Here is a 26,424-nt window from a genome sequence, read left to right as displayed (position 1 = left end):
GTTTACCAATCCTACGACGTATCATATGTACGATTATGTGTTTTTCAAATTCAAGATTTCATGTATTAAATTTTTCCAATAAAAAATATATAGAAAATAAGAAAGGAGGATTTGTTTCTATTAAAGATTATATAATTTCTTTTTTTATATATATTTTAATTATGAGTGAATAATAATGATAAGATTAATGGTAAGTGTGAAATTATTTTGGCAAAGTTTTAATATTGTTATTTGATAATAATTAATATAATTAAATATTAATATTGAATAGAGAAAAATTAAATAAAAGTTTTTAATATTTTAATGTTTGAAATTAACATTAGTATGTAATACAAAAAAACTAAGAATATTATAGCAAACATAGTAATCGTAGGAGTCAAAAAAATTAGATTAACGATATTTAACGTATAGAAACGCATATTACCTACGTTAAAATTCTAATAAGAAATAACAAACGAATCCTGTTAACCTATTCACCGGTCATCCTTGATCCGGTCAACATTCCAAAGAGAAATATTTTCTAGTTGAAAACAAGGTCCGTTAGAAACGACAAAGAAAGCAACGCGGAAAGCATAGAAATAATACTAATCGTCAAGATTATCACATATATAACTCGACCGAGAATTTGATGATTGGATCAACAAAAAAAGGAAGACGAACAGAAAGAGTAAGGCAAAGAGAAAGAGAAAAAGAGAGAAAAAGAGAGAGAGAGAAATGATGAGAAAGGTAATTTGCACGATGAACTTACGTAACCAAGCATGATTCTCTCTCGAATAAACGTTAAGAAAAGCTGCTCACTGACCTTTCGTTAATGTCGTTGGGACTACGTGGCAATGGAATCTTCAAGATTTCTACAATTTCCTTCTCTGTATCGACGATCACCTGAAAATAACACATCGATAATAAATGGGTTTTCAATTTTATTATCTTATTATATATTTTTTTTCTTATTTCCGCGATATCTATACTTTTGATATAATTAATGTTTGTTATAATTATAATAACATTAATAATAACGTCTATTTTTCTTCACAACAACCAGTAAGGATTTGATTTACAATTACACTATAATTTGTTAATATTGCATTATATATATAGTAACTTCATTATTAAATTATATAACAAGATTATACTACGTTGATTATGTCGATAGTAAATTAGATTATTCAATATTTAATTACTTATATATTATTTATTTGTGATATAATAATAATAATAATAATAATAATAATAATAATTCATAATTAATATCAACAAATATTTCATATTTAATTATTGTTAATAAATTACTTATATAATGCTAAATAAAATATTAATATTAGATATACAGCAAAGTTCAATTTCAATTTAATTGCCATAGAGTTTTGTAATTCGATGAAAGAAAGGGTATTATTCATATATAGAAAAATCTCTCTTCGAGAAAGCTTGCTTATTAAAGAAAAATCGATCGTTGGTAATAAAAGTTCGTCCTTGCGAGATCCTATACCTACGCGAAATCAGCACGCGGATGGATGCGATATCAGGGAAAGTGGATAAAGAGCAATGCTCGAAAGAAAGTCCTTTCCTTTCCTTCTTCTTCTTCTTCCTCTTCTTCTTCTTCTTCTTCTTCCTCTTCCTCTTCCTTTCATGCACACACACCCTTTCTTTTCTTTATTTATTATTTATTCATTTCTTTTTTCTAAATATTTTTCTATAATATTTCATTTAATTACACAAATATGTTTGTTCAGTTTGAAATACATAAAAAATACAAAATATTTCTCTCTCTTTCTCCCTCTTTTTCTCTTTCATTCGTTTATATTTCTCTATTGCAAACACCAAGAGAGAAATTGCAACTTTCTTAGGATTAGAAAAGATGCGCTCATATATACACGCATACATATGTTAAATTTACTCTCAACGTTAAAAGTCCTGCTGTAAGAGTTAAAAATAATCCCTGTTACAGTTCGTGTAATAACAACCAGCAAAATCATTTCTGCACCCGCTCGACATTTTCATAATCGCTTCCTACTTTTGCAACTGCTTTACGTTTGCGAAATTACTCTCTTTCTCTTACCGAGTCTTTTCGTAGACAATTGTGTGTTACATTGAGTTGTAAGACTTAGGAAAATTAGTATGGCTTGTAATAAGAGAGTCATATAAGTCAAATAACATAAACTAACTCTTATTCGAAAATGTTCTTTTTTAATTGTCTTAATATTCAATTATAATATATAATCAACGGGGTTTAATTTCTATAATGTTTATAAATACGAGAATGGGTTGAAAAGTTTTAAAATAAAAGTAAGTTTGACAGAGGCAACGAAAATTGTTTCTATAATACGTTAGACTCAAAATTTGTCAACCCACTCATTTACGTATATAAATAATTAATCTTTTTTTTTATTTATTCTTTTTTTTATATTTATTTTTTATATTATTCTTATTTTCTTCCAATAAAATTTTTCTATGATTCTTCTATAACAATTTTTTTATTAGCATTCTTATTTACAGTATATTTATTTATAATAATTTTTACTTATAACAGTTTTTATATTTTATAATTTTTTTTATCACACGAATAGATTTGTTTATTTTGAAATACATAAAAAATAAAAAAGAATCTTTTTCTCTTTCTCTCTCTGTCTGTCTCTCTCCCTCTCTCTCTTTCTCACACTCTCTTACTATACAATTAGAAAATTATAAATGATTGTGAATAATAAAATCCAATTTTGATGACAGATAGAAAAGATAAAGATATGTAGATAATCAGATAGGTAATACCTATTTACATACGTGCATATATGTATAAGTAAAAGAGAAGGGGTGTGTCTGAGACATTCGTCAATGCTAAGGTCACTCTCCATACGGTCAGTACGATTGACCGTAACAAAAAGTAGATCGCTTCAGTAACGTCGAAGTTACAAAGTAGGTCAAGTTGATATCCGGTTTTCCGTAAGAACCGGAATAACCACCGTACTTGTTTCTTCCTTCGAATTCTGCCAAAAATGCGTTTTGAGGCTTCCCCTCATTTTCATCTTTTCATTTTGGACGTACGTGTACCGTAATTAAATAATATTAACCTTTGCAAGATTACTTTTTTGTCACACGTGTAGACAATTAGATTGTATTTCATTTATTTTCCATAACATTTATAGTGAATTAATTTTTTTTTAAAATCTACGATCGTTCTATTTATTTTCCTTCGTCATAAATAAAATTTCAAAAGAAAATATTATTTTGTTTGGTATTAATATTAAAAGTTTAAATAGCGTACAAAAATAATAACAATATTAAACAATTAAAATACTTTAGGAGACATTCAATGAGATGTATTATGATTAAATATTTTTCACTGACAATCAGTTAGAATCCTTTCTCTTGGAAAACAACGACGAGGAGGAGGACGACGACAACTACGATGAAGAAGAAGAAGAAAAAGAAAAAGAGAGGAACGTTAAAGGTCCTTTACGAGATGAGAATTCAAACGAAATGACAAAGGTCGAATGTCTTTCTGCGGTTTAAAAGTTACAATCGATCGAGTTCCGATTTTTCTTTTATCATTTATATTGGAAGATGTTGCGCATTGAGAGAAAAGATAAAGCTTTTCGAAGGAGGTGGATCTTCGACAAAAAAAATAATAACCTGTAGACGACGACCGGTTGAACGAGCAACAAACGAGAAGCAAACTTATTTCATGGGATTGGGGGAAGGGGGGGAATACTTTCCACTAAATTCCTGTAACCGACTTTATACTCTTCGAATGCTTTCGTCATCGTCCTTTTCGTATCCAACGAAATCGAAAACTTTATTTGCATCTCTGTTTCATTCTCTCTCTCTCTCTCTCTCTCCTTCTCTTTTTTTCTCTGCCAACAACGACAATTTATTGTGGCGCCAAAACACATCACACTTTTTCTTCTTTCTCTTTTCTTTAAATATAGCATGAAGTAGTCATTTCATTTTCTTTTTTTTATATTCAACAAATGAGACAGGACATTTATAAATAATCCTGCTGTTATATTTTTCTTCTTCTGCTTTTTTTATGATGCAATTCAAATTAATTTTATTTCTACGGTTCTCATCGATTTTCAATTAATTTTTTTTCTATTATATTAAACTGCAGAAAATACGTCATGTAAATCTATTATTTTTTATTTACTGTTGAATTAAAAAAATAATAATTCGCACTAAAATCTATTTTATCTTTAAAATTAAATCGGATGTAATGGATCATAGTGATGAACGTTTTCATTGATAATCGAGGTAAATAAATTCCGATTGAAATATTAATTGTTAATAATCTTTACTCATAAATGTTAAATAAATCTCGGAGAATATCTTAGATATCTTGCTTCGCGAATGTCCTTAACATTGAACGAGTTCCGGGCGTTCGACCTTGCTTCGAGAGGACGTTTTGCAACTTGGAGATTTCACTCCGATAGGCTGCATTCTCTTTTCCTCCCCTCTTTTTCCTACATATATATATATATATATACATTACATATCCCTTTTTCTCTAAAAATCAAGAAAATGAAAAAAGAACTAACAACAAAATAAAACAAAATTTCCAAAACAAACAAATCCAAATTCGACCAAAACGTTGACCAAAATATTCTATGAAAGAAAATAAAAAGAAATAAAATAAAATAAAAATACGAAAGAAAAAATCTTTGTAAAAAAGTTGATTGAAGTGTGTCAACAAGATAGAAAAGAATAAAATGGAAATTGAGTGAAAAAAATGTGAACAAAAATGTGGGAACATTGTAAAGAAATATTTCGAGGTGTGTCAAATCGATTATATCGTCTGTTTCTATTGTATACACTTGAGGAGTCTTAATACATACTTAAAAAGTCATGCAAGTACGTGTTACCGATTCTCAAATCATCGAGAGAACACACCCGTAATTCAGAGAAAGCGAAGTTCGTAAAAGCGACGTTTGGAAATGGGCACGTATGTATGTATGTAGTGTATTTACTTATGTATATAAGTATCACGTAGATCACATCGAAAGAGTTCGTTCAAAGGTTTGAAACGCGTTCTTTGCTATACCTTTCGTCTTTCTTCCTTTGGCTTTTATCCTTGTAGTAACGCAACCAAGACGGATACTACTTACATTAGTGCATCTTTCAAATGTCAACCGCCGATACTTTCTAATCTCTTATGTTCGAATAATTCTATATTTTTTTTATTTTTTTAATTATATAAGAAATTAATATTAATATTTAATTATTGATGAGTTTTATTTATATCCATTGAATAATTGCAAAATATTTTGTTATCTTTTAATTATATTAGAAATTAATATTAATATTTAATTATATTTAGGTTTAATTTATGTCCATTGAAGAATTAAAAATATTTTATTTTTTTCTTATAATTGTATTCTTTATTTCATTCCAACAGTTACAAGACTTCCGTTTTTATTTCGACTTGCATACTTTCTTACCATATTTATACCTTTTTTTTCGTATAATAATATACAAAATTAGTATTAACTCTTAGAAATTTATAGTTGGATTAAATGTGTATGCATTGAAGAATTTAAAATATTTAATTTTAATTACTTTAATTTTATTCTATTTTATTTTTTTTTATTTAACAGATAATAAAATATTTGTACAATTAAGATGTTTCTTACTGTATTAATTAGAACTGTTCTTATCACCACTCTTTTCATTGTTTTACAGAGATTATTTCTATTTATATTATCGACAGCTGCTTTTAGATCAATAAAGATTGCAAAGATTTTTTTCCCCTTCCTTTGGTTGCAATGCTTTTTCCTTTTATAATAATTTAGAATGTAGATGTTGTCCATTGTACTTCTGTGTTTTCAGAAACCATGCTTGAGTATACACATATTTATATATTATTTGGAAAGGTGCATTACTTTCTAAGAAAACGTTGAAAATTCTAAACAAGCTAAACACATTGAATGATCTAAATTTGCTTCAAGTGTTGTCACGATTGTACTAATAAAGAACACGAAGGAAAGTATCGATTTACTTTTCACTGGAAAGACGATTTCACGTACGCGACAGAAAGTAAAATTCGAGTGAGAAAAAGAACAAGAACAAGAAAAAGAAAGAAAGAAAAAGAGTAAGAAAAAAATGTTAGAGATGGTAGCAAGTATATAAGTGGTGTATGACACGGATTTCGGACTCGGAACACTCGGAATTCCGATCGCGATGGCAATTTAAATGTTTCCAACGCAGCCACAATTCTTTTCAAAGGACAAATCTGATTCCGACTTTCTCCTAACATCGTCTTCTCTCATATACAAGTTAAACCTTTTTCATCCAATCCTAATTTTTCTTATTATCGATGATACTTCGCCTAAATGATTTTTAGAAAATCAATTGTTAATAATTCATTATACGTCGTTTTGTTAGAAAATAATAGTATAATACTTTTAATGATGAGTATATTAAATAATTCCTTAAATATATTATATGATTAATATACAACATTATTAATACGTTAATAAATAAATTAATAATAAATTATTTTTTTCTTGTTTTTCTTTTTTACAGAATAGAATATCTTTGATGACTTGGCATAAGTCGATCAAGTTTCACTTTTTCAATGAATTATTATATTTTTTTAAATCATACGTATTACGTTACATATCCTCATTCATTAGTATTAATATTATGTAATATTTCTATATATTAACTATTGTTGTTTAATTATTATCCGAGAAGGTCATGGCTAAAAAGGAGAAGACACCAAACCATATGTAATTTATTGTTCCGTGTTTGCACCGGGAGTTTGGAGTTAAGTTATAGTTAATGACCAACCACATTTAGTATTTCATTCGTACGAAAAAGGTCCGAGTTGCAGTAGCGGATACGCAATAGGTTTCGTCCTGAATGGCAATCGTGTTTTATTAATATCGACGTCGTTCAGTGTAATGTATTGTGACCCATAGCAGGTTATCTCGAACGAACGGTATCGAAAGACTACGATTTTATCCTATCGATCATCGTACGATCAAACCTTATTACCAAATTTATCTCCATTAGTAACAATACATAAATACACAAATGAATTAGATGTAATGTATTATATTAATTGGTTATTAATAAATGGTTATTAATTACAATTAGTTGGTTAATAATTAATATAAAAACTATTAATATTTAATATTAAAATAAGTTCTTATTATTTTTTATTAATAAATTCCAATATTATTTAAGGGACCTACGTATAAAATACTAGACACCTGGTTAAATTTATTACACGAGTATATAGAAAAATTTATAGGAAAATAAATTAATAATAAACTAAATAATTAACAAATATGTAATAATGTAAGAATTTATAATGTAATTTAATGAAACAAATTTTACTATTTTAGAAGCCACTATAAAATACTGTAAGTTACAACGTGAAGTTTTATAGATTTTTGATGTTCGATCAAATATAAAATAGCATTGATGATGTATCATACACGAAGGACAAAAATTAAGCAAGAAATTCGTTTTATCGATGAGTCACAACGTGTAGTAACAAATTCTTTGAAGGGACTTTCATAGATCACGTATCACTTTCGATGAACGATGATTCAGGAAAAGAAATGCAATGAAACAGAATCAAACGTTGGATGCTGAAATTCGAGACTCGGAGATTCGAGAGACTTCAATGCTTGGATAAGAAAGATTCTACTATAACAAGAGACATCGATGCAAGTGAAAATGATTTTAAAGGTATACGCTACTTATACATTATATCCGTAAGATTAGAAATAAGATTCTAAGTATATAACTATATATAAAATTAGAAATTCTATATATAAATTAACATCTAGGATTTAGGATCAGAAGAAAAAAAAAGAAACAAGTAAAAACAAAAGTCAATTTGCCATTGTTGAATAGAAAAAAACGATGGTATTATTTTCTCTCGATTGTTGTTTCTTTTCTTTTTTTTTTTTCTATGAGTCTATCTAGTCGTAAATTATGTCACTGAATTGCATTGTAGTTCAACGACGTGGCAGGAAAAGACATTGTGTTTCCTCGTCATTCGTTTTGTCTTTTCTTCGAGATACCGCCTTCGCCTTCGCCTTAGCAGCCTTGTATCTGACTCTGCGAGTATTCTTGAGTGCTCTCCTTGTCGAGAGAGAAAGTCTCTTTTTCCATGTGTTTGTATATACCATGTATATAAATGTATAGTACGACGTATGTATCTAGTATCTATCTCTGCAGCTTCTTATGTCTACGTACGAGAAGTATTTGAGATCGTCATCCGACCATCTAAATACTTTTATTTAATTTTAATTATTTTTTTTTACTTTTGTAATATAATTATTCATCGTCATTTTATATAATTATTATATTTTATACTCCTTTTCTTTTTGAAGTTATTCTTTTGTTTCTCGTTTTATTATGAATAATTTTATTAACATTTTTATGTTATATTTGTATGATAAAATGATGGACTAAAAATATTTAAATAATTTTACAAAATTAAATTCTCTTTCTTAATACTTTGAATATAAAAAAATAAATATCAAACAAAATATATATATCAAATTAATAAAAATATTTAAAGTGAAAATGATTAGGTATCGTTATTAATTATATGAATAAATATAGATAAGAATAATCGTTTAAAATGAACATTTGAGATTGTTTTAGGTTATCCTGAGTTGGGGTCCTAATAGCTCGACATTTTTCTTGCGCAACGAAACGCAAAGACCTTTAACGTGGTAACTGCCTTCTACTATATATATATATATATATACATACTATAGTTGTCGGTAGTTGCGTTCGCAACTATCGGCTAGTTTATACAGCTCACGGTTTCACTGGGCCTTGACACCTACAGTGATACTCGAGACATCACGATGAATCGATACAAAAAGCTATATACTGGAACGATTAATTCAACTCAAATAATGCCTTTTAATTACTAAATAATAATTAATCGTTATTAAAAATTCAATAATTTGCAATGTTATATAAAAAGGATATAAACTGTATTCGAAAATAATATTAAATATCTAATATTATATAAAAGAAGAGAAGAAAGTAGGTAATCACTAATGTATGCGAAAAATTCTAATCATTCGACTATGAACATGATTAGAAATTAAAAAGAAACAGAACAATAATATCTATATTAAAGGAAAAAAAAATAATTAGAATGATTTGAATGAAATTATAAATATTTGTTAAAATATTCAATGAAAAATCATAACCTTTAGACAAGCGACAAACTTGTAAGTACATAATATTAAAAGGAAAAGAATTATGTTCTTCCTGTATTTTGCAAAGTTTACTCGTGTCAGTATTAGCTAGCATGGATAACGGAAGCTTTGAGTTTCACTAACGTTTGTTTTGTTTTTCTTTCTTTATTTCTTTTTTTTCAAGGCTTTGCGGACATTCCACATAAACTAACTTAAACTCTTCTCTTTAAAACGATTACTACAACAACACCATCAGCGTAAGTACCATCAACTTTTATTCATATATCTACATTAGCTAATTCTCGTGTCGTTGCTTATTGTGAAAGCGCTTAATAACGCTAAAATCTACATTAAATCATCTCCCAAATAGAAAATTTATATATTTATCCAACTAAAATCTTACATTAAAATTAATTACAATTTCATTTTATTTAACAATTTATTATATCACTCAATTAAAAATCAATTTTGTTACTTTATAATTCATGACCTTACGTTACTAATAAATTTTTATTTAAACAATAAACATAAATTTATCCAATCAAATATGAGTGTACAATATAAAAAAATACACATCTTTGATAATAAATTTTCTTTTTACAACTGTAAATGCAAATACTGTATTATTATACTAATTTTATCTTTACAATTTAACAAATCACTTTATTACTTTACAATAAACTTATATAATTAATACATATTATTTAAACAATAATTGTAAATTAATCGAACCACTCTAATGAACATACTACGAACAAAAAGTACGCACATCCTAATAAATTAATTTTTACAACTTTGAGTAGAAATACTTTATTGGTATAATGTACATCTACATATTACTTAAACAACAAACAACATTTATATAATAAAAATCAAATGAACGTTTTAAATGCTAGTATAAGAACGGTGCTTCGTTCGGGATAAGTAGTAGGGAGTTTTAGAAGCATAAAGAATCTCTCCTTTTCTTTCGTACATCGAAGTCGAGTCTTTCCTACGTGGTGTCCAGTTTTCATTGCATTGGTGGGGTGTATCCAGGTGGCCGTGGTGGGTGTCGTATAAGTAGAGGTCTGCCTTTGCCGCCGTTCTCATACCCTCACCACCACGTTCTTCGACTACCTCTTACTTTTACTCCGTGACTGAACGTATCTTTCTTTCTCCTTCTTTCTTTCTTTTCTTTTTATTTTAAATTATTAATATCATTATTATTGCTATAACATCATTATTATAATTATTCTATTTCCCTTCCCCTTTCTGTTCATTTATTTTTTCTTACTTTTTATTAACCCCTCCACTTCCCCTCCTCTGTTCACCTCACCTCTTCACCTTCCTCCTTTCTTTCTTAAGTTTGTCTATGTGTACGTGTGTGAGTGTGTGTAGGTGTTTGTATGATCCGACATTAACGGGGGAAAATCATTCGTTTGATTTCGCGAGTCGTAGGTCGTAAGTTGCGCGAATACGACGACCTGAAAGGAAAAGGACAAAGAAGAGAAATATTGTATAATCTATCATCTCGCGAATGATCTCGATTTAAGAGATCAGAGCGATGATCATCACGTGTGTTATACGGTGACAAAGATCGACGTTTTACAAGAAAAATATCTAAAGGGACACATTGGAAGGAAAAGAAAATAGTGTTTGACAAATAGTTGATCAAAGATTCGAATTGAATTTGGAAAAAGAGAAAATTTTTTAACGAGAAAATATTGAAATATAAAATCATCGTTTTATTGATTAGTGGTGGTAAAAAAAAGGGAAGGAGAAGAAGAACAAGAAGAAGAAGAAAGTAAAGGGAGAAAGAAGAAAGTGTACTGTGCAGACATGTGGCTGAAAAACGTTCTTTTGTGAGTACGACGATCAACGATGACGTTTACGTTGGTGTCTTCGAAATATCATTATTTTCTTTCTCTTTTATTCTTTTTCGTTTTTAATTATATTTTAATATCTTTTTGTTGTTCATTATCATTCCATCTCATTTTTCATTTCAAGTGTATCTTTATCTGAATACATTGATGTGTATGTGTATGTGTGTGTTTATCGAAACAAAAAAGAAAAAATAATTACTTTTACGTACGAAAAACGTATGATTATTTATTTTGGACAAGTTTTAACTTAAGTGAAAGGGTGATTAAATATTCACGTTTCGAGAATTAAATTAAATCTAACGTCTAATCGAATCGAATCGAACCGAATCGTATCGAATCGGATCGAGAATCGAAGAACGTCGATACTGTCCTAAATTATTATGGCGTCTGGATCGATAGATCTTTTTACAAAGAAAGATAAATAATTCTTTTTAGTTTATGATCTACGTATATGATTTTATATATTATTTTGTTTTTTAATTTAATACAATGTAATAAAATGTTGAAAACGTTTTTAATTTGGAAGATAAATCTTCTGAAATTAAATTGATTTTTTAGGTTCATTAAAACGACCATATGTAAGAGTCAATCAAAGATAAAATAACAGATTTGATTATATGCATTATTTATAATACTAAATTATAATTTTAATACATAAAAATTTATCTAATTTTTTGTATAATTAAAAAATATTATCAAGTATGATAGTAAAATTCATTTTGAGTATGATCGTAACGACCATATGTATCAGTCAACTAAAAATAAAATAACAGATTCGATTATGTTCCCAATTTATAATACTAAATTTGAATCCAATATATATAAAAATTAATAAATTTTTTTACAGTATAAAAATATCTTCGAGTACGTGAATAGAATCAATTTTGAACATAATGATTAAAATAATCATATGTAGGAGTTCGGAAAATAAAATAATTGAAACAAATTGAAATTAAAATATCTGAAAAAAGTTAGATACTTAAATAAATTAATTAAATTAACTAAATGATCTTTTCTTATTGTTAATTTATATGAATAATTTTATAAAAAATAATTTATATTATCAACAATGAGAAAGATAGAGAGACACACACACGTGTGTTTATTTTCCTCGTGTGTTTATTTTTCCTCGAAACATATTAAAATAAAAATAGAAAAATGTGTATTATTAAAAATAAAAACACACACATATACACACACACATGTGTGTACATTCTACTCAAAATTTATATAATATATAAACAATTACTTACCTAAGTCTTATCGAAGACTCACTTCAATGTTGTAATATTATAACTTATGTAAGTTAACGGTTTCGTGTCACTGGAAATATTCATGTGCAAAGAGTATACTCTCATGTATGTATGTATGTATGTATGTACGTATATATGTGCGTATATATATATATATATATATATATATATGTTATGTGTATAAATGTTTTATAGTGGAAGCAACAGCTTTCTCTCATACGATTTCACAAAAAATACATGTATATATTATATTCTTATATACATTAACATACACACATATGTAGAAAAATATCTTGGAATAACAATCTTAAATTATACCTCAATAATAATAATAACAATTTAATAAATGTGAAAAAAGAAATTCATGGTAAATTATTCATTTATAAAAGTGATTATTAATATCCTTTCATATTATCAATCATTTTAATATCAAACTATATGATAGAAAGAGCATATGTTGTAATAATAAAACTAGTATTTCCACCTGCTTCATACATACATAAATATACACATACAAATATACATAGATATGTATAAATACATACGTTCTAAAACGCATAGGTATACGATCTCTTTGCGAACCGGAAGAATCGGCCAGACGGAACGACCGAATCTGACAACACAGCGAGTGGTTTAGCGAGTGTCGCAAACTCTTTTCATCCTGTTCTTATACATAGATAAATATCTATACGTACATGTACATTAAAAAAAAATAAGAACATGTTTAAAAAAGGTGTACTTTTATTAACAAGTCACTTTTCATACTAACTCTCGTACGCTCGTAGAAAATAGATTGCCCTCTAAACAAGATTTGTTATTTTCTTTTCTTTCTTATCTTTTTCTTCTTCTTCTTTTTTTCTTTTTGGTTTAAAAGACCTTGCCAAAAAAGTTGGAAGACACGTAGGGCTAATTTAGCAAGTTGTTATCCTTCGTCTTAAAATCGTTAACGGAGAAATCGATCGTAACTGATCGACCTTGCAAATGCAACATCGATCGCTAAAAGATATTTGATCCTCGATCTTTTACATCTATCCGTATGATTTATCTTCGTTATATTTACTCCAATTATTTGTAATTATTAAATTAATAAAAATGTTTATTTTTCTTTTTATTTATTTATTATTCTATTTTAATAGTTTATTATGGTACAAAATAGTATTAATATATTAATTAGTTTAATACTATTAGTATTGTATACAAATATAATTAATTAGTGTATTATAGTATTTATTACAATACTTATTATATGAATGGTTAGATATAAGTAGGTCGTCCGAAATGATCCAAATTAAATTCCCAGAAGTCGTTCATCCGAAAGACCTTGAGATCAAAATGAGGACGAGGACGAATTTATTAAAAGCTTTCGCTTTCTTTTCCAATTACACGAATCCTCTCTCCAATCTTCCCATAATTAATTTCGATTCACGAAGATCTTGCTACCTAAATTATGAACTTTAACTATCAATTTTTTTCTACCAAAGAATAAGACCAAGAGAAAAAGTAAAGAAAAAATAGTAAAAGAAAAAACAATAAAAGAAAACAAGAAGAAGAAGAAGAAGAAAGAATATAAAAATAGAAGACACGGTTAAATTTGTAAAGAAGAAACTCTCTTTAGAGAGAACGTGGCCTTTCTGATGCAGCCTGTAGCAAAAGTTGAACTAAACTTTCACTATGTTGTCGTGTCGATCACTATGCCGTCATTCTCAATGTACATTAAAACTAAGAGCATTCCGTTTTGCATCCAATCTCTTCCTCTCTTCCTCTCTCTCTCTTTCTATCTCTCTCTCACTCTCATTTTCTTTTCATTTTTTTATTTTTCTAATATAATAAAATACAATATAATAATAATATTTCTTTTTTTTCTCATAGAATATGCTGTATTATTGCACACGTTCGAGCAAAGGATGTTACTTCGAAAACATCCATAAGCAAACAAGAAGATTCGAAACCAATAATTCCCATTGGAGGTAATAAAAAAAGAAATAATTAATTTTTTAAAACATAAAAAATGTAAAAAAGAAAATTCAAAGGAAAAAATTGTTTATTTTAGAGTTTATAACTTCTCATAAAATACCAGATGACTTAGTAAGGCCCATAATCGAGGAGGAAAGTATTATCGATGAGAAGAAAACGATTTCGAAAGATACAAAAAATGTGAAGAAAGCTAATTTGAAATTAGAATATTCGAATAAAAGAGGTTTGGATTTAGACACGATTAAATTATTGGAACCTAAAAACGATGATCAATTGGATAAATTCGAGACGAAGAGACAAGCACGCGTCGAACTGGAAAATTTTAGCGATACTGGAGTTTTGGAAGAAGATGGCGTCAAGAAAGTTGATTCACATCGTACGATGGTCAATCTTCAAAAAGATTCGGTTATTCCAGGTGTTTACGTCAGGTAAATCTAATATTAATTTAATATTTCATTTTATTATCCAAATTAATTTTGTTACTAAAAAATTAATTTTTATTTTATTTATGCAAAGTTTATTATTTTACTCAACAAAAAATTATTAGTATAATATATGTATGTATGTTTGTATAATTATATTCATAATAATTAACTAATAAATATTAGTATCTAGTACTAACACTAAATAATATAATATAATACAAATTTGTCCATAATAATATAATTTAATTATAATTATAATTGTGCTGTATATATATGATATATATAAGTTTCATATTAAATTATAATCTATTTTTAAAAACGTGGATAAAGAAATATTGGATTAAAGAATAAAATAAAAAATATTTCAGTAATGAATACCCAACAACAATGATGCCAATATTGACGACTTCACGAGAAGCTCGTTCATTCGATTTCGTCCCAGTGAATATTATTCGTCAGGATGGAAAAGATGCTTATGCTTCATTTTCCGACCGACATTTCGATGATTTGAGTGACGTCAGTCTGGTACCAGCTGGTACAAATTCCCGTATTCAAGTAAATAATTAATTCATAATAATTTAAAAAAAAAAAAATAAACAAAAATGAACACTTTACATACGTCAATAATTCGAATTTATTTTGATTTAGGTGAAGAAAGGACCTAACGGCAAGGATTACGAATACGAGTATGTGTATTATTATTACGACGAGGAAGATGAAAATAAAGCCGGTAGATCCGGTACAGAAGTGACGAACAATTACGACGTGAATTCTAGAACTACGTCATCCCCAAGGAGAGGTGGTCAAAGTGGTAACAGGAACAAATACAACGCAGTTGATAGAGGCAGCAGCACCGTTGAACCGGCTAGCAACGAGGTCATCCCCAATAGAAATGGAAACCGAGGAAGACAGCTCGTTGATACGGATGATGTCTCCGAAGAAAGACTTCCAGCCAATACCAGATTTCCACCCAGGTAAATTACCGTTTTTCATTAATTTAAAGTACAGGATAGATCAAGATTTTTTAAATCAACCCAAAAATTCTTAGACCTCAAACTACCAAGTTTGACTATTAGAATAAAACAAAATTGATTAACAAATTCTCGGAAAAAAATAATTTTTTTATAAATAAGTTTGATGGATTGAAAATTTGTCATAATTTATGTTGACTTACATTAAAGTGATTTAATGATATAAATATTTATATTTATTATATGTAATTAATATTTGTTATTGTGTATTAATATCTGTATTTATTTTATGTATTTATGTTCATGTTATTATTTTATGTTCATAGATCGCGATCGAATCACAACACAGGCACAACGGAAGCAACCAGATCACGTGGAAATCGTCCAAGACCTGGTTTAGATCTTGTCGATTCCAGTAGTTTTCGGACACATCAGGAAGGGCCAGAATTTCCTCAGGTTTTACCAAAAGGACCGGTAAGATTTCTCGGTGTAACACCTAATGAAGATACAGAAGAGAAATCAGTGACTACGAGAGGACGTGGAAGACATAGGATTCAAGAAGCTATGGTTACTGAAGATATATCAGAAAGTCCACCAGCTGTTACACCTTTGTCCAGAAGACGTCCAGTTACTACAATTCCTGAGGTATAATTAATGATACGAAATACTAACAATAAAAATAAAAATCAATAAAATGAAGGAATAGTAAATTAATATGTGAATATTTACCATAAAGAAACAATTGGAATAAATCAATACTTTTATTAATACTTTCAGGCTGAATTAGAATTGAACAAAGATCAATCATCGAAATTGTCCAGCGAAGAAGAAGAAGCAGACGAAGAAAGTGTCCCGTCTCTTGAAATTTCCAAAGAAAAAATATCGACAGAAGAGAAGGAAACATCAGAAGAAACAGAATCGTCATCTTCACCGGCATACATCAGTACAAGCACGGTTACTACGGAAAATGCTATGACTACCGAATATCCCTCGGCGATGGACAAAGTAGCTTTAGATCTTTATGCATTTTTACAAGGACAAACCAATTTAATAGACATGCCTGGAAATGAAACTAATGAATCAATTGATTCCACGACTTCGACTATTTCTGAAGATGATGAATCAACAGATTCGATACCCACAACGACTGATTTATCTGGAACAACAGCAGTTACAACTGATCCTACAATTGGTACGACATCGGTCGGTACAACAACGACTACAACAACGACGACAACGACAACTACTACAACACCAAGTACAACGACTACTACTGAACCTACTACGACAACTACAACGACAGAAGCTCCTACCACAACTGTACCAACCCCAATTGGCCGAGGCAAATTCCGTCGACCTGGAGTATCAGGTGGTGGAGTTGGAACTAGAAATAGGTCAGTAAAATAATCTTGATAATCTATTTAAGATCAAATTCATTGGTGGTTTATTTTGGATGTTTAGATTTAAGTCAAATAATGGTAATCCAACGAGTACGACAGAAGCATCATCGCCAGTAGAGCCGACACAAAGAACACGAGGTCGTTTCGGGGGATCGTCGAATGGGGGAGGATTTAAGAGACCAAGACCTGGTCAAAAGACATCTCAACAACAACCAGTTGAGGAAGATGCTGTTCAGAAGGAATCGGTAGGTTCTGTTGCAGCTGAGAAACCTAGTGGTACATCTCGAGGAAGATTCCGAGGTACAATTGGTTCTCGAAGTGTCTCAACGACGTCAGCTCCTGCCACTGGTAGTAGTAGCAGCAGCAGCAACGGGAATGGTAATAGTGCTTCTTCAGCTGGACCATCAGGAATTTCACGTCCTTCTTTCAACAAACTCAACATCAATCGCAAACGTGGAAGACCAACGGCAGCTCCATCGACTACGAACAGTCAAGAAGACAGTCAAGAAGAAATTGGACAAAGTCCAACAGCTGAAAGTGCAACCGTCAGTACGTTGTCCTCATCGCCTATATTAAAATCTGGTGTACGTTCGAGATTACCAGGAGCACCTGGAAGTATTGGAGGTCCTGGTAGATTATCACCTGCAGTCAGACCAGCAGCTGGAAGATTAAATTTAAGACAAAAACCAGGCCTAGCTATTACTCCGGGTACATCTACAACTAGTGCACCAGAGGAAGTAGCCGAAGGATCAGTAGAAGAACCAGCTGGAGAAGGAACCGAGGAAGAAACTCATGAGGTTATAGACAATCTCATTTATAATATATTATTTTCAAATATTTTGAATAATTTCATACATGTATATATATCTTGTCTGTATTTTATTAATACTTAGAAGATTACGATATACAGATAAAGATAAAGATTAAGTAAAAAAAGGTAAGCCGATGATGTCATCAATCCGATACATAGTTCTCTCTTTCTCTCTTCTCTTTCTCGAGTCCACTTTCACTGAATGGCCTTTTGAAATGTCATCGACGAGAAGACTCTCGAATACTTTTAATCTTTCAACCTTCTTAAATATCCTCAGTCACGAAATAGAGTGAAGCATTTCTTAGAGGAGAGATAAATAAACTTGCTATAATCCTTCATTCTAAAAAAAAGAATAAAAAATCAAATAAAATTATTTTCAAACAGGCGCCTGCCGAGACGAGTCCCCCAGCATCGAAACCAACAACGGTGAATCCATTAAACAAGCTCAGAAACAGAAATCGACTTCAGATTCATCCAAAGGCAACTACGAAAGCACCCTCATTACCGATTGCTGCTTCGAGACGTTCGCCATTGTTACCACGTAGAAAACCAACAATAACAGAAGCACCAGCAGCTATTGCACAAACCAGTCAAGAAGAAACTTCCGAAGAAGAGACTGGTGTATCGTCATCTGATAATGAACAAGCGACCGAATTGGCAACCTCAGCTGAATCCAGCACAGCTGCCAGCACAAAGCACGAAGAAACAAGAGGGTTCGGTGGTTTGCTAGCACCGAGACGAAGGATAGCACCAAGACGTCCTGGTCAAATAGTCCCTCGAGAGTAAATAATCCAGACAATGACGATGACGATGATTATAACAGTGACGATACTATTAACGAGACGACGACGATCCAAGTAGCGAAAAAATGACAAAATAATCGATTCCATTTAACGATTATTATTACTATTATTATTATTATTATTATTATTATTATTATTATTATTATTATTATTATTATTATTCATTTATTAGATATTAGATACCCTGTAATAATCATGGAGCTTGCATTCGGGGAGGGCGGAGGGGGCAGAAAAAGAAAAAGAGATAAATATTAATATTTTACAAAATTTAATAATAATTTAGATCGATCGCTACTTGGACGGAAACACCAATATGGTAGCTACATACATTTTTTTGTCGAATATTTACGAAAACTCTATAAGTTTCGTATAGCAAGTCATTAAATAATACTATCGACATTGTCCACGTGCGACGATGAAGCCATTTTAATATTTATTTATTTGGCTTATTCCTTTGATGTGTACTTTTATGTAAAATTAAGGTGAAAATCATTCCTCGTTTTGATAATTTGCATTCATGCGATTCGTTTAATACTATATCTCGAATCATCTTTGCGCTCGTTTCGAAAAGGTAAAAAGGTAGGAATAGAACATCCAGTAACCTTTTCTTCTTAAATATTCACTGCACCTTTTTGTTCAGCTCAATAGAAGAATCTTCATTCGATCGTGCGTGTACTGTGTACGCGCGCACACGCGTCTGTGTGTGTGTGTGTGTACGGGCACCTATTCGTAAAACTATTTATCCATTCCCTATCATGTACACATGCGCGAGCGTGCCCACATACGCATACACAAGGTTAAAAATATCATGCTATTCGAATATAAAAGTTTTAAATTAGATCGAGTAGCATGAAATAGAGCAAAGCAGCATGCACAAAGTTTTTTACAGCATAAAAAACAAACATTTAGAATTTCCTTTATATTTTTTTCTTTAATCAATCATCAACATTTTTTTTTGCTTCTTTTTTGTCCTTAGAAATGACTTCATCGTAAAAACTCAAAAAAAAACATCATTATGTACGAACATACATACATACACACACACACACGCTCGCACATGTATACATTCGTAAAATTTAAACGACAAACGTGAGCTCTTTACTATTCCATTAAGACGCGTATTTTTTACGTATTGTATCCGAATAATCAATGCTCGTACGATCATGCTATAATTCGCGTGATAAATAATAACTGAGAGCATAAGTTAATGAAAACAAAATAAAAACCTACATCTATCCACAATCACTCCAAACCAACAACCCCATTCCACCCCTCTTCAGCAATACGATACTTCTGTAAGCCATGTTCCAAGAGATACTCTGTAAATATTGCTATTAAATCTATGTAAACTTAATCGTTATTTAGTTTGAAAGTAAACTATTATTTTGCTTTCATATTCGCGTTATAATAATCGAACTCGTATGTGTTCGTATAGAATTTAAAAAAACAAAAATTATAAAAATAAATGTTTAAATATTACCTTTTTAAGGTAATATTTTTGAAAGTAACATATGGATACATAAATATAATTTATAGAAGATGATGGATTAAAAATGAACTTTCTCCAAAATTTAAAATTACCATAATATTCGAATTAGTGTTGGATTATATTTAAATTAGATTAAATATTAATGATTACAATTGAAATTAATCATTATCGATTGCAACAACTCGACTCAATTTTCGTTTAACATTTATGTTAATCATATATTTTATACTTACGCGCGCGCGTATATATAAATAGATAATTAAATTAATTATTTAAATAATAAACAATCGAATTATTCATCGTCGCGGATGAAAGAATTAATCGGAACGACGGTAGTAGAATCAATTAAGAAATAATTTTATTATTAATTCATTTAATTTTAAAGAAATTATTTTTTATTTTGTAATCATAAATATAGAATATATAATATTATTAAAAAATAATTAATATAATTCAAACGTGACTACTACAGAAGTTCGTCCATGTGAGAATCTACGGAGTAATTCGTCAATGATTTCACAACGTATCTTCGAAGTATTTCGTCAATGTACGTATCTACGGAAAGAATAAATCAATGCAAAAGTCTACGAAACTTTCGTATAGTTCATATTAATATCGTATGCAGCTTGACGATAATTTATGAACTATAATTATTTTATAATAAACAAGACAAATATATAAAGAAACCAATATTTATTTCGTTAATTAAATTAAAAATAAAAAAAAAATATATATATATATATATATTGATTAGTATATTGATTAGAATATATAATTAAATATTTCAATATGAATTTTTGATTGAATATTGTCGAAAATATTAAAATATATATATGTATGCGTGTATTTATACATATTCAAAACATATTCAAATACATATATTAATGATAAAAATGAAATCTTTTATATCAACTATTTGTGTTTTGATTGGTCGAGCAGCGATGATAAAATAGTTCTTTTTTTAACCGCTAAGTGCGCGATAATCGGCGCAGAGTGAACAAGAGAAATAAAAGAAAGTATCAGTAAAGATGGTGGCTTTGAAGGACAGAGCTAAGCATTCTTAACGGTCAAATGTCTAAATTAGCTGTGAATAAGACGTCTAAAGTTAATCAACATGTAAATGTCGATTCACGAGGAATCAGTTCGATGTAAATAAAAGACTTGCGAGTAATCTCAAGAAAAAGAATTTCGAAAAGCAGTCAAATAAGGTATGAATAATTGCGGGATATTTCCACGCTTTGTTTATGAAGATCAGCTGTGTTAGCAAACATACGCGTTGAGTTATCCGTACTGCGTTTTTTTAAACGCACTGATCTATTTTCGTATCGAAATAAAGGTCACACGTTAATGTTAAGACATAAGTGAAGAATCCGATAAGCAAATTGGATGCGTAATACAGACTAGCGTATATTATATTCTTTTCGATTATAAATCCTACGATATTTTATGATCACTTTATTTTTCTTTTATTTTTTTCTAATTTAGTTGAAAAATTTTTGATAAACTAAAACACACATCAGCAAAAAGTTTATTCCCCACTCTCTGAATTTCGACATCGTCGTTTTCTATGATAATGCGTTTTGATTTTCTTTGTTCTTCCACCATTTATATCGCTTCAATAGGATGGAAATTACAACAAAGAAGCTTTCTTCGATATCTATACTCTTCAAGAGTATTATCCTCTTTCTTCTTGCTGCTTTGTTTTTTCTAGTCATTCACGTTTTCGATTGCAGACATTGACAAGACAGAGTAACCTACTCTACTGTTTGTACAATTTGCATTAAGAAAATAAAACACATCATGAGAGGAGGAAGAAGGACCAATATTGTCTTCTTCGCTAATCAGAAAGTAGGAGCATGGATAAGCTATTGGTCGAGAGAGCGATAGAGTCTATCGTGTTTATAAAGGTGACTGTTGTTAATACGATAGCATTAGCATTAGGTAGAATTAAAAGTGGCTTGACTCGTGTGGTTAGTTCGTCAACTCGGTGCATTTTAAATTCCTTCTTTTGTTACTCTCATATATTTTATTCCTTTTCTCTTTCTTTCACTAAAACGATTTCTTTTCTTTTTCAATTTCTCTTTCTCTCTTTCTCTGATTCTATATTTTTCTTTTTCTTTCATTTTTATTTTTTGTTATTAGAAAACATTAGTAGTCATCAGGTTTAGCAAATTTTATTCTAGCCTATATTCTTAATGATTAGAAACAACGTCGAAAGTTTTAGAATTATTTAATAATTATCATCATTACGATGATGTCTTATTAAAAATTTATTTAGATATATACAATATCAAATTTAAACATAAAATATCTAGCGATCCACAACGGCTATTATTTCTTTTCCCCTCTTAACGTATCTGGCGCATAATCTGCATTTTAGATGCAGATTTGGGAGCAACTTTCCACCAGTAGTTAAATAAACTTAATGACATGAAAGAATGAAACGAGATACCGTCATTACCTGTGTGGAGCCAAACCGAAGAGCTAAAACGGTAATGCTCCATCTCTAAGGTTCAATTGTATGTCATATTATAAATGTTTGCATGTACATTGTATCATTATTATTTGTTACAAGTATCAGTATGAATATTTGTGTTTTTATTATATTCATACATGAAATATGCAACGTCATTGTTAAAAATTTTAGCAAACAACAACGGTATCATCTTTAGATATTTGTCCTTGAGAAATTCATAACTTATTTAGCATTTTAGTGTAATTTTTATACATACATTTTATACATTGTGGCACGCTAATCTTACTTGTCCACAATCTATGTCATTTTCATTTTTCTACAATTTACCATAGTGTATCGGTTTCTTAAACTTATTAACATTTACAGATGACAACTATATTGGATGGCAGCTATCAACAGCTCGAGTCTTATGACGAGGGTGAGGGTGATGGTGACAATGATAATGAACAAGAAGAAACGCCTCAAGAATCAGGTGTTATGATACATGTAGTACCGGAAGGAAACAAGGCCAGATGGAATCATATAGAAGATTTGGATTCATTCTTTATGAGAATGTATCATTATCATCAAAAGCATGGCTTCAAATGTATGATGCTCGAAGAATTTTTTGAATTACTAGAAATCATTTTCATAGTCACTGTCTTCACGTTCCTCTTACATTGTGTCAATTATCCTGTATTACTTGGGTAAGTTTTAATCTTCTGTTCTTAGATAGAATATAAACAAATATGATTATGTTAAAATATGGTATATCAATGATGTTTCATTTATTTATACTCTATCGTTGAAATATTTTATCTATTCTTTATATAGATATGAAGACATCCAGCACAAATTAACAATCCCCGATGTCCTGTTTTCATCTGAGGAGTGTTTAGCTTCCATAGGATGGGCCACATGGTTCTGCATTTTATTTGCAGCTATTTATTTGACTCTAAGCATCGTTAAAGTTCTTTATCATCTGATTAAGTTCTGGGATATTAAATTATTCTTTAATGAAGCATTAAAAATTGATGACACGGATTTAGATAATTTTACATGGCACGAAGTTCAAAGTAGAGTAATAGAAGTTCAAAAGGAACAGGAAATGTGCATCCATAAAAGAGAGCTAACGGAATTAGACATATATCATAGGATATTAAGATTTAAAAATTATGAGGTGGCTATGATCAACAAATCCTTATTACCTCTCAAATTTAAAGTCCCTATATTTGGTAAAATTACTTTTTTGACTAAAGGATTGAAATATAATATTGGATTACTCTTATTCTGTAAGTATTCATAAATATGTATAAAATTATAATCAATTAATTTCAGTTTTCTTTGTCTGTTCATTTCACCGTAGGGGGACCATGGTCGCCTTTTGAAAATAATTGGCACTTAAAGGAAGAATATAAAAAATTAAATAAGAGGCAGGAACTGGCGCGAGCATTATCGAAACAAATTCTATGGGTCGGAATAGCTAATTTCTTACTATGCCCATTAATTCTTTTATGGCAAATCCTTCATTTAATTTTTAGCTATGGAGAAGTAAGTCATCAAATAATATACTATAAATATTAAAAAGATTAATATAAGATTCTTCTAAGAAAAAAGTTTCCTCTTGTTAATATAATATTGAATTAAAAAACAAATATTATTTCTAAATGCAGCTAGTAAAAAACGAACCAAGTACTTTGGGATTGAGAATGTGGTCTCCGTATGGTCGATTGTATCTTCGTCATTTCAATGAACTCGATCACGAATTAAATGTTCGATTAAATCGTGCTTATCATCCTGCTCAAAAATATATGAATTTATTCACCTCCCCAACAACTACGGTCGTGGCCAAATTTTTTGCAACGACATTTGGGTGTCTGTGTTTCGTTACTTTGTTATATGGACTAATATGGAATACTATCGTACATGTTGACCACATGATAACAATAGCAACGTTTTTGAGTTTTGTTGTAATCGGTGCAAGAAGACTCATACCCAGTGAAAATTTGGTATGGTGTCCAGATGCATTGTTGAACGGTGTTTTGGCGCATATACACTATAGCCCGGACAGTTGGCGAGATACTGCACATACACAAAAAACAAGAGCACAGGTAGCTGTACTCTTCCAACATACCATTGTGCATTTACTGGAAGAATTGATATCTCCTTTAGTAACACCATTTATTTTGTGCTTCCGTATAAGACGCAGAGCTTTAGAAATTGTAGACTTTTTTCGTAATTTTACTATCGAAGTAACTGGAGTCGGTGATGTATGTAGTTTCGCTCAGATGGATATAAGAAAACATGGAAATCCAGCTTGGCAAACTGTTGATCAGAATCCTATAGACAATCGTAATACAGGATACGATAATCCAGCATGTAACATTAATGTAGGAAAGTTGGACGTTAAAGAGCCGGCTGAGGATGGTAAAACGGAGTTATCCCTGATACATTTTACTCTAACCAATCCAGAATGGAAGCCGCCGAGTCACGCAGAAAACTTTGTTACGGCATTAAGAGAGAGAGCTAAGAGGGATATTAATAGTGTACCAACCATCGAAAACCCATTGATTGCAAGTTTAACTAATGTATCTGATTTAGGACCTCAAGTAAGTATACATATATTCTTCATAATGATAACAATTATCGATTTATCTATTTGCTTGTATAATAAATAACTTGTAATTATTTTCCAGTACGACGGAATAGTATCAAATCTATTTCGAAGTATGACAAACCAACAACAAAGTATTCCAAATATGAGCAGTGCACTTAACTACCAGTCTGATGGTAATTTAGGTGTTTCGGTCCCAATTAACTCAGCATCTACCAGTCAAAGTATATCGCGTTACCAATATTATGGAGTCACAAGAGCTGAAGGTCCATTGCACAGTGATAAAAGATTCATGTATGGATTGCAACAGAGTATATCAAACAATTCACTTGGTGCATCCATTTTTGGATCTGGAAACGAAGTAGTTATAAACAAGTCGGTACCGACAGACTTAATTGCAGCTGATATGTCTTTATCTACATTGTACCTGCATGAGCTTCATCACAAACAAGTAAATAATATTATTTCAAGTATTATAAAATATTTAAAGGCTTTGGTTTTTTTTTTATAAAAATGATCTTATTTATTTAATATGTAAATATAAAACTAAATTCTAGGTATATGATCGAGGGAATCATCAAGAAAGAGCTACAAGAAATGTTTGGCCGCGAAGTCCAGTTCAAGAATTAGAAACGCTTTCTGAAGTCAGACAAGAAAGAGCTCCCTTACTTTTACATCAGGATTCTTCTATTAGAAAAAATAAAGAATCCTAGCGTAACGGTTGTGTCGAGATCATTCAAATGAAAACTTTTAACTAATTCACCATGCTATTACTGGCTTAGATGAATTATGAGTTTCTTTCTTTCATTTGTTTTGTCCTTTTTAATTCTCTAAGAAAGACTTTATAAAGCTGAAGTTTCTAATGATAGAAAAATATACTTTAGATGCATAGTAAGTCACCCGAAAATTAATAGCTTTGATAATAGTTTGGCTCTCTTTTTTCTTCTTTTTTTTCTAATTTATCCTTACAATTTAAATTTTATAACTATATTACAATTCATATAATTTTTTTGTTTTTGTTTTTATATAGAATAGATTTATGTAATCTAATATTGATATTATTATTATTATTATTATTATGTAATACATAAAGGATTTTCGCTGGAGAATTCAACGATATAAAAGAACATTATATGCCTATGCTCGTGGCGAAGGGGGCCTATTTTTTGTGTGTGCTTTTTAGATTTCAATTTATCAAAAATA

General features: G+C 29.9%; 3 protein-coding genes across 7 annotated transcripts in view; 2 read left to right on the top strand and 1 right to left on the bottom strand.

The window, feature by feature from the left end:
- The window catches only part of LOC122522099, a 60,645-nt gene extending 59,763 nt beyond the window's left edge, over positions 1 to 882 (bottom strand). Inside the window, exon 1 of the mRNA XM_043642903.1 lies at positions 803 to 882. The gene's annotated coding sequence lies outside the window, so the exon portion shown is untranslated. The remainder of the gene's footprint in view (positions 1 to 802) is intronic.
- Positions 883 to 10,644: 9,762 nt separating this feature from the next.
- LOC122522447 (mucin-5AC-like) lies at positions 10,645 to 18,671 on the top strand. The gene is made up of 9 exons (XM_043643579.1): positions 10,645 to 11,005; positions 14,149 to 14,246; positions 14,330 to 14,681; positions 15,047 to 15,233; positions 15,327 to 15,652; positions 15,976 to 16,294; positions 16,427 to 17,043; positions 17,111 to 17,846; positions 18,245 to 18,671. Exons 1-9 carry the CDS (start codon positions 10,983 to 10,985, stop codon positions 18,644 to 18,646), a joined length of 3,060 nt encoding a protein of 1,019 aa, XP_043499514.1. The 5' UTR covers positions 10,645 to 10,982; the 3' UTR covers positions 18,647 to 18,671.
- Positions 18,672 to 21,167: 2,496 nt separating this feature from the next.
- LOC122522450 (autophagy-related protein 9A) lies at positions 21,168 to 26,146 on the top strand. Of its 5 annotated transcripts, XM_043643588.1 has the most exons (9): positions 21,168 to 21,360; positions 21,886 to 22,059; positions 22,533 to 22,644; positions 22,995 to 23,314; positions 23,442 to 23,899; positions 23,974 to 24,158; positions 24,281 to 25,216; positions 25,304 to 25,672; positions 25,779 to 26,146. In XM_043643588.1, exons 3-9 carry the CDS (start codon positions 22,591 to 22,593, stop codon positions 25,932 to 25,934), a joined length of 2,478 nt encoding a protein of 825 aa, XP_043499523.1. In that variant the 5' UTR covers positions 21,168 to 21,360; positions 21,886 to 22,059; positions 22,533 to 22,590; the 3' UTR covers positions 25,935 to 26,146. The 5 variants fall into 5 exon arrangements, with proteins under 5 accessions (XP_043499523.1, XP_043499524.1, XP_043499525.1 ...); XM_043643589.1 differs by lacking the exon at positions 21,886 to 22,059; XM_043643590.1 differs by lacking the exon at positions 22,533 to 22,644.
- Positions 26,147 to 26,424: the final 278 nt, after the last annotated feature.

The sequence above is a fragment of the Polistes fuscatus genome, unplaced genomic scaffold (assembly GCF_010416935.1).
Source record: "Polistes fuscatus isolate 324 unplaced genomic scaffold, CU_Pfus_HIC Scaffold5, whole genome shotgun sequence".
Taxonomy (NCBI): Eukaryota; Metazoa; Arthropoda; class Insecta; order Hymenoptera; family Vespidae; genus Polistes; species Polistes fuscatus.
Note: the sequence above shows the minus strand (reverse complement) of the source record. Positions and strands in the feature narration are given on the sequence as shown.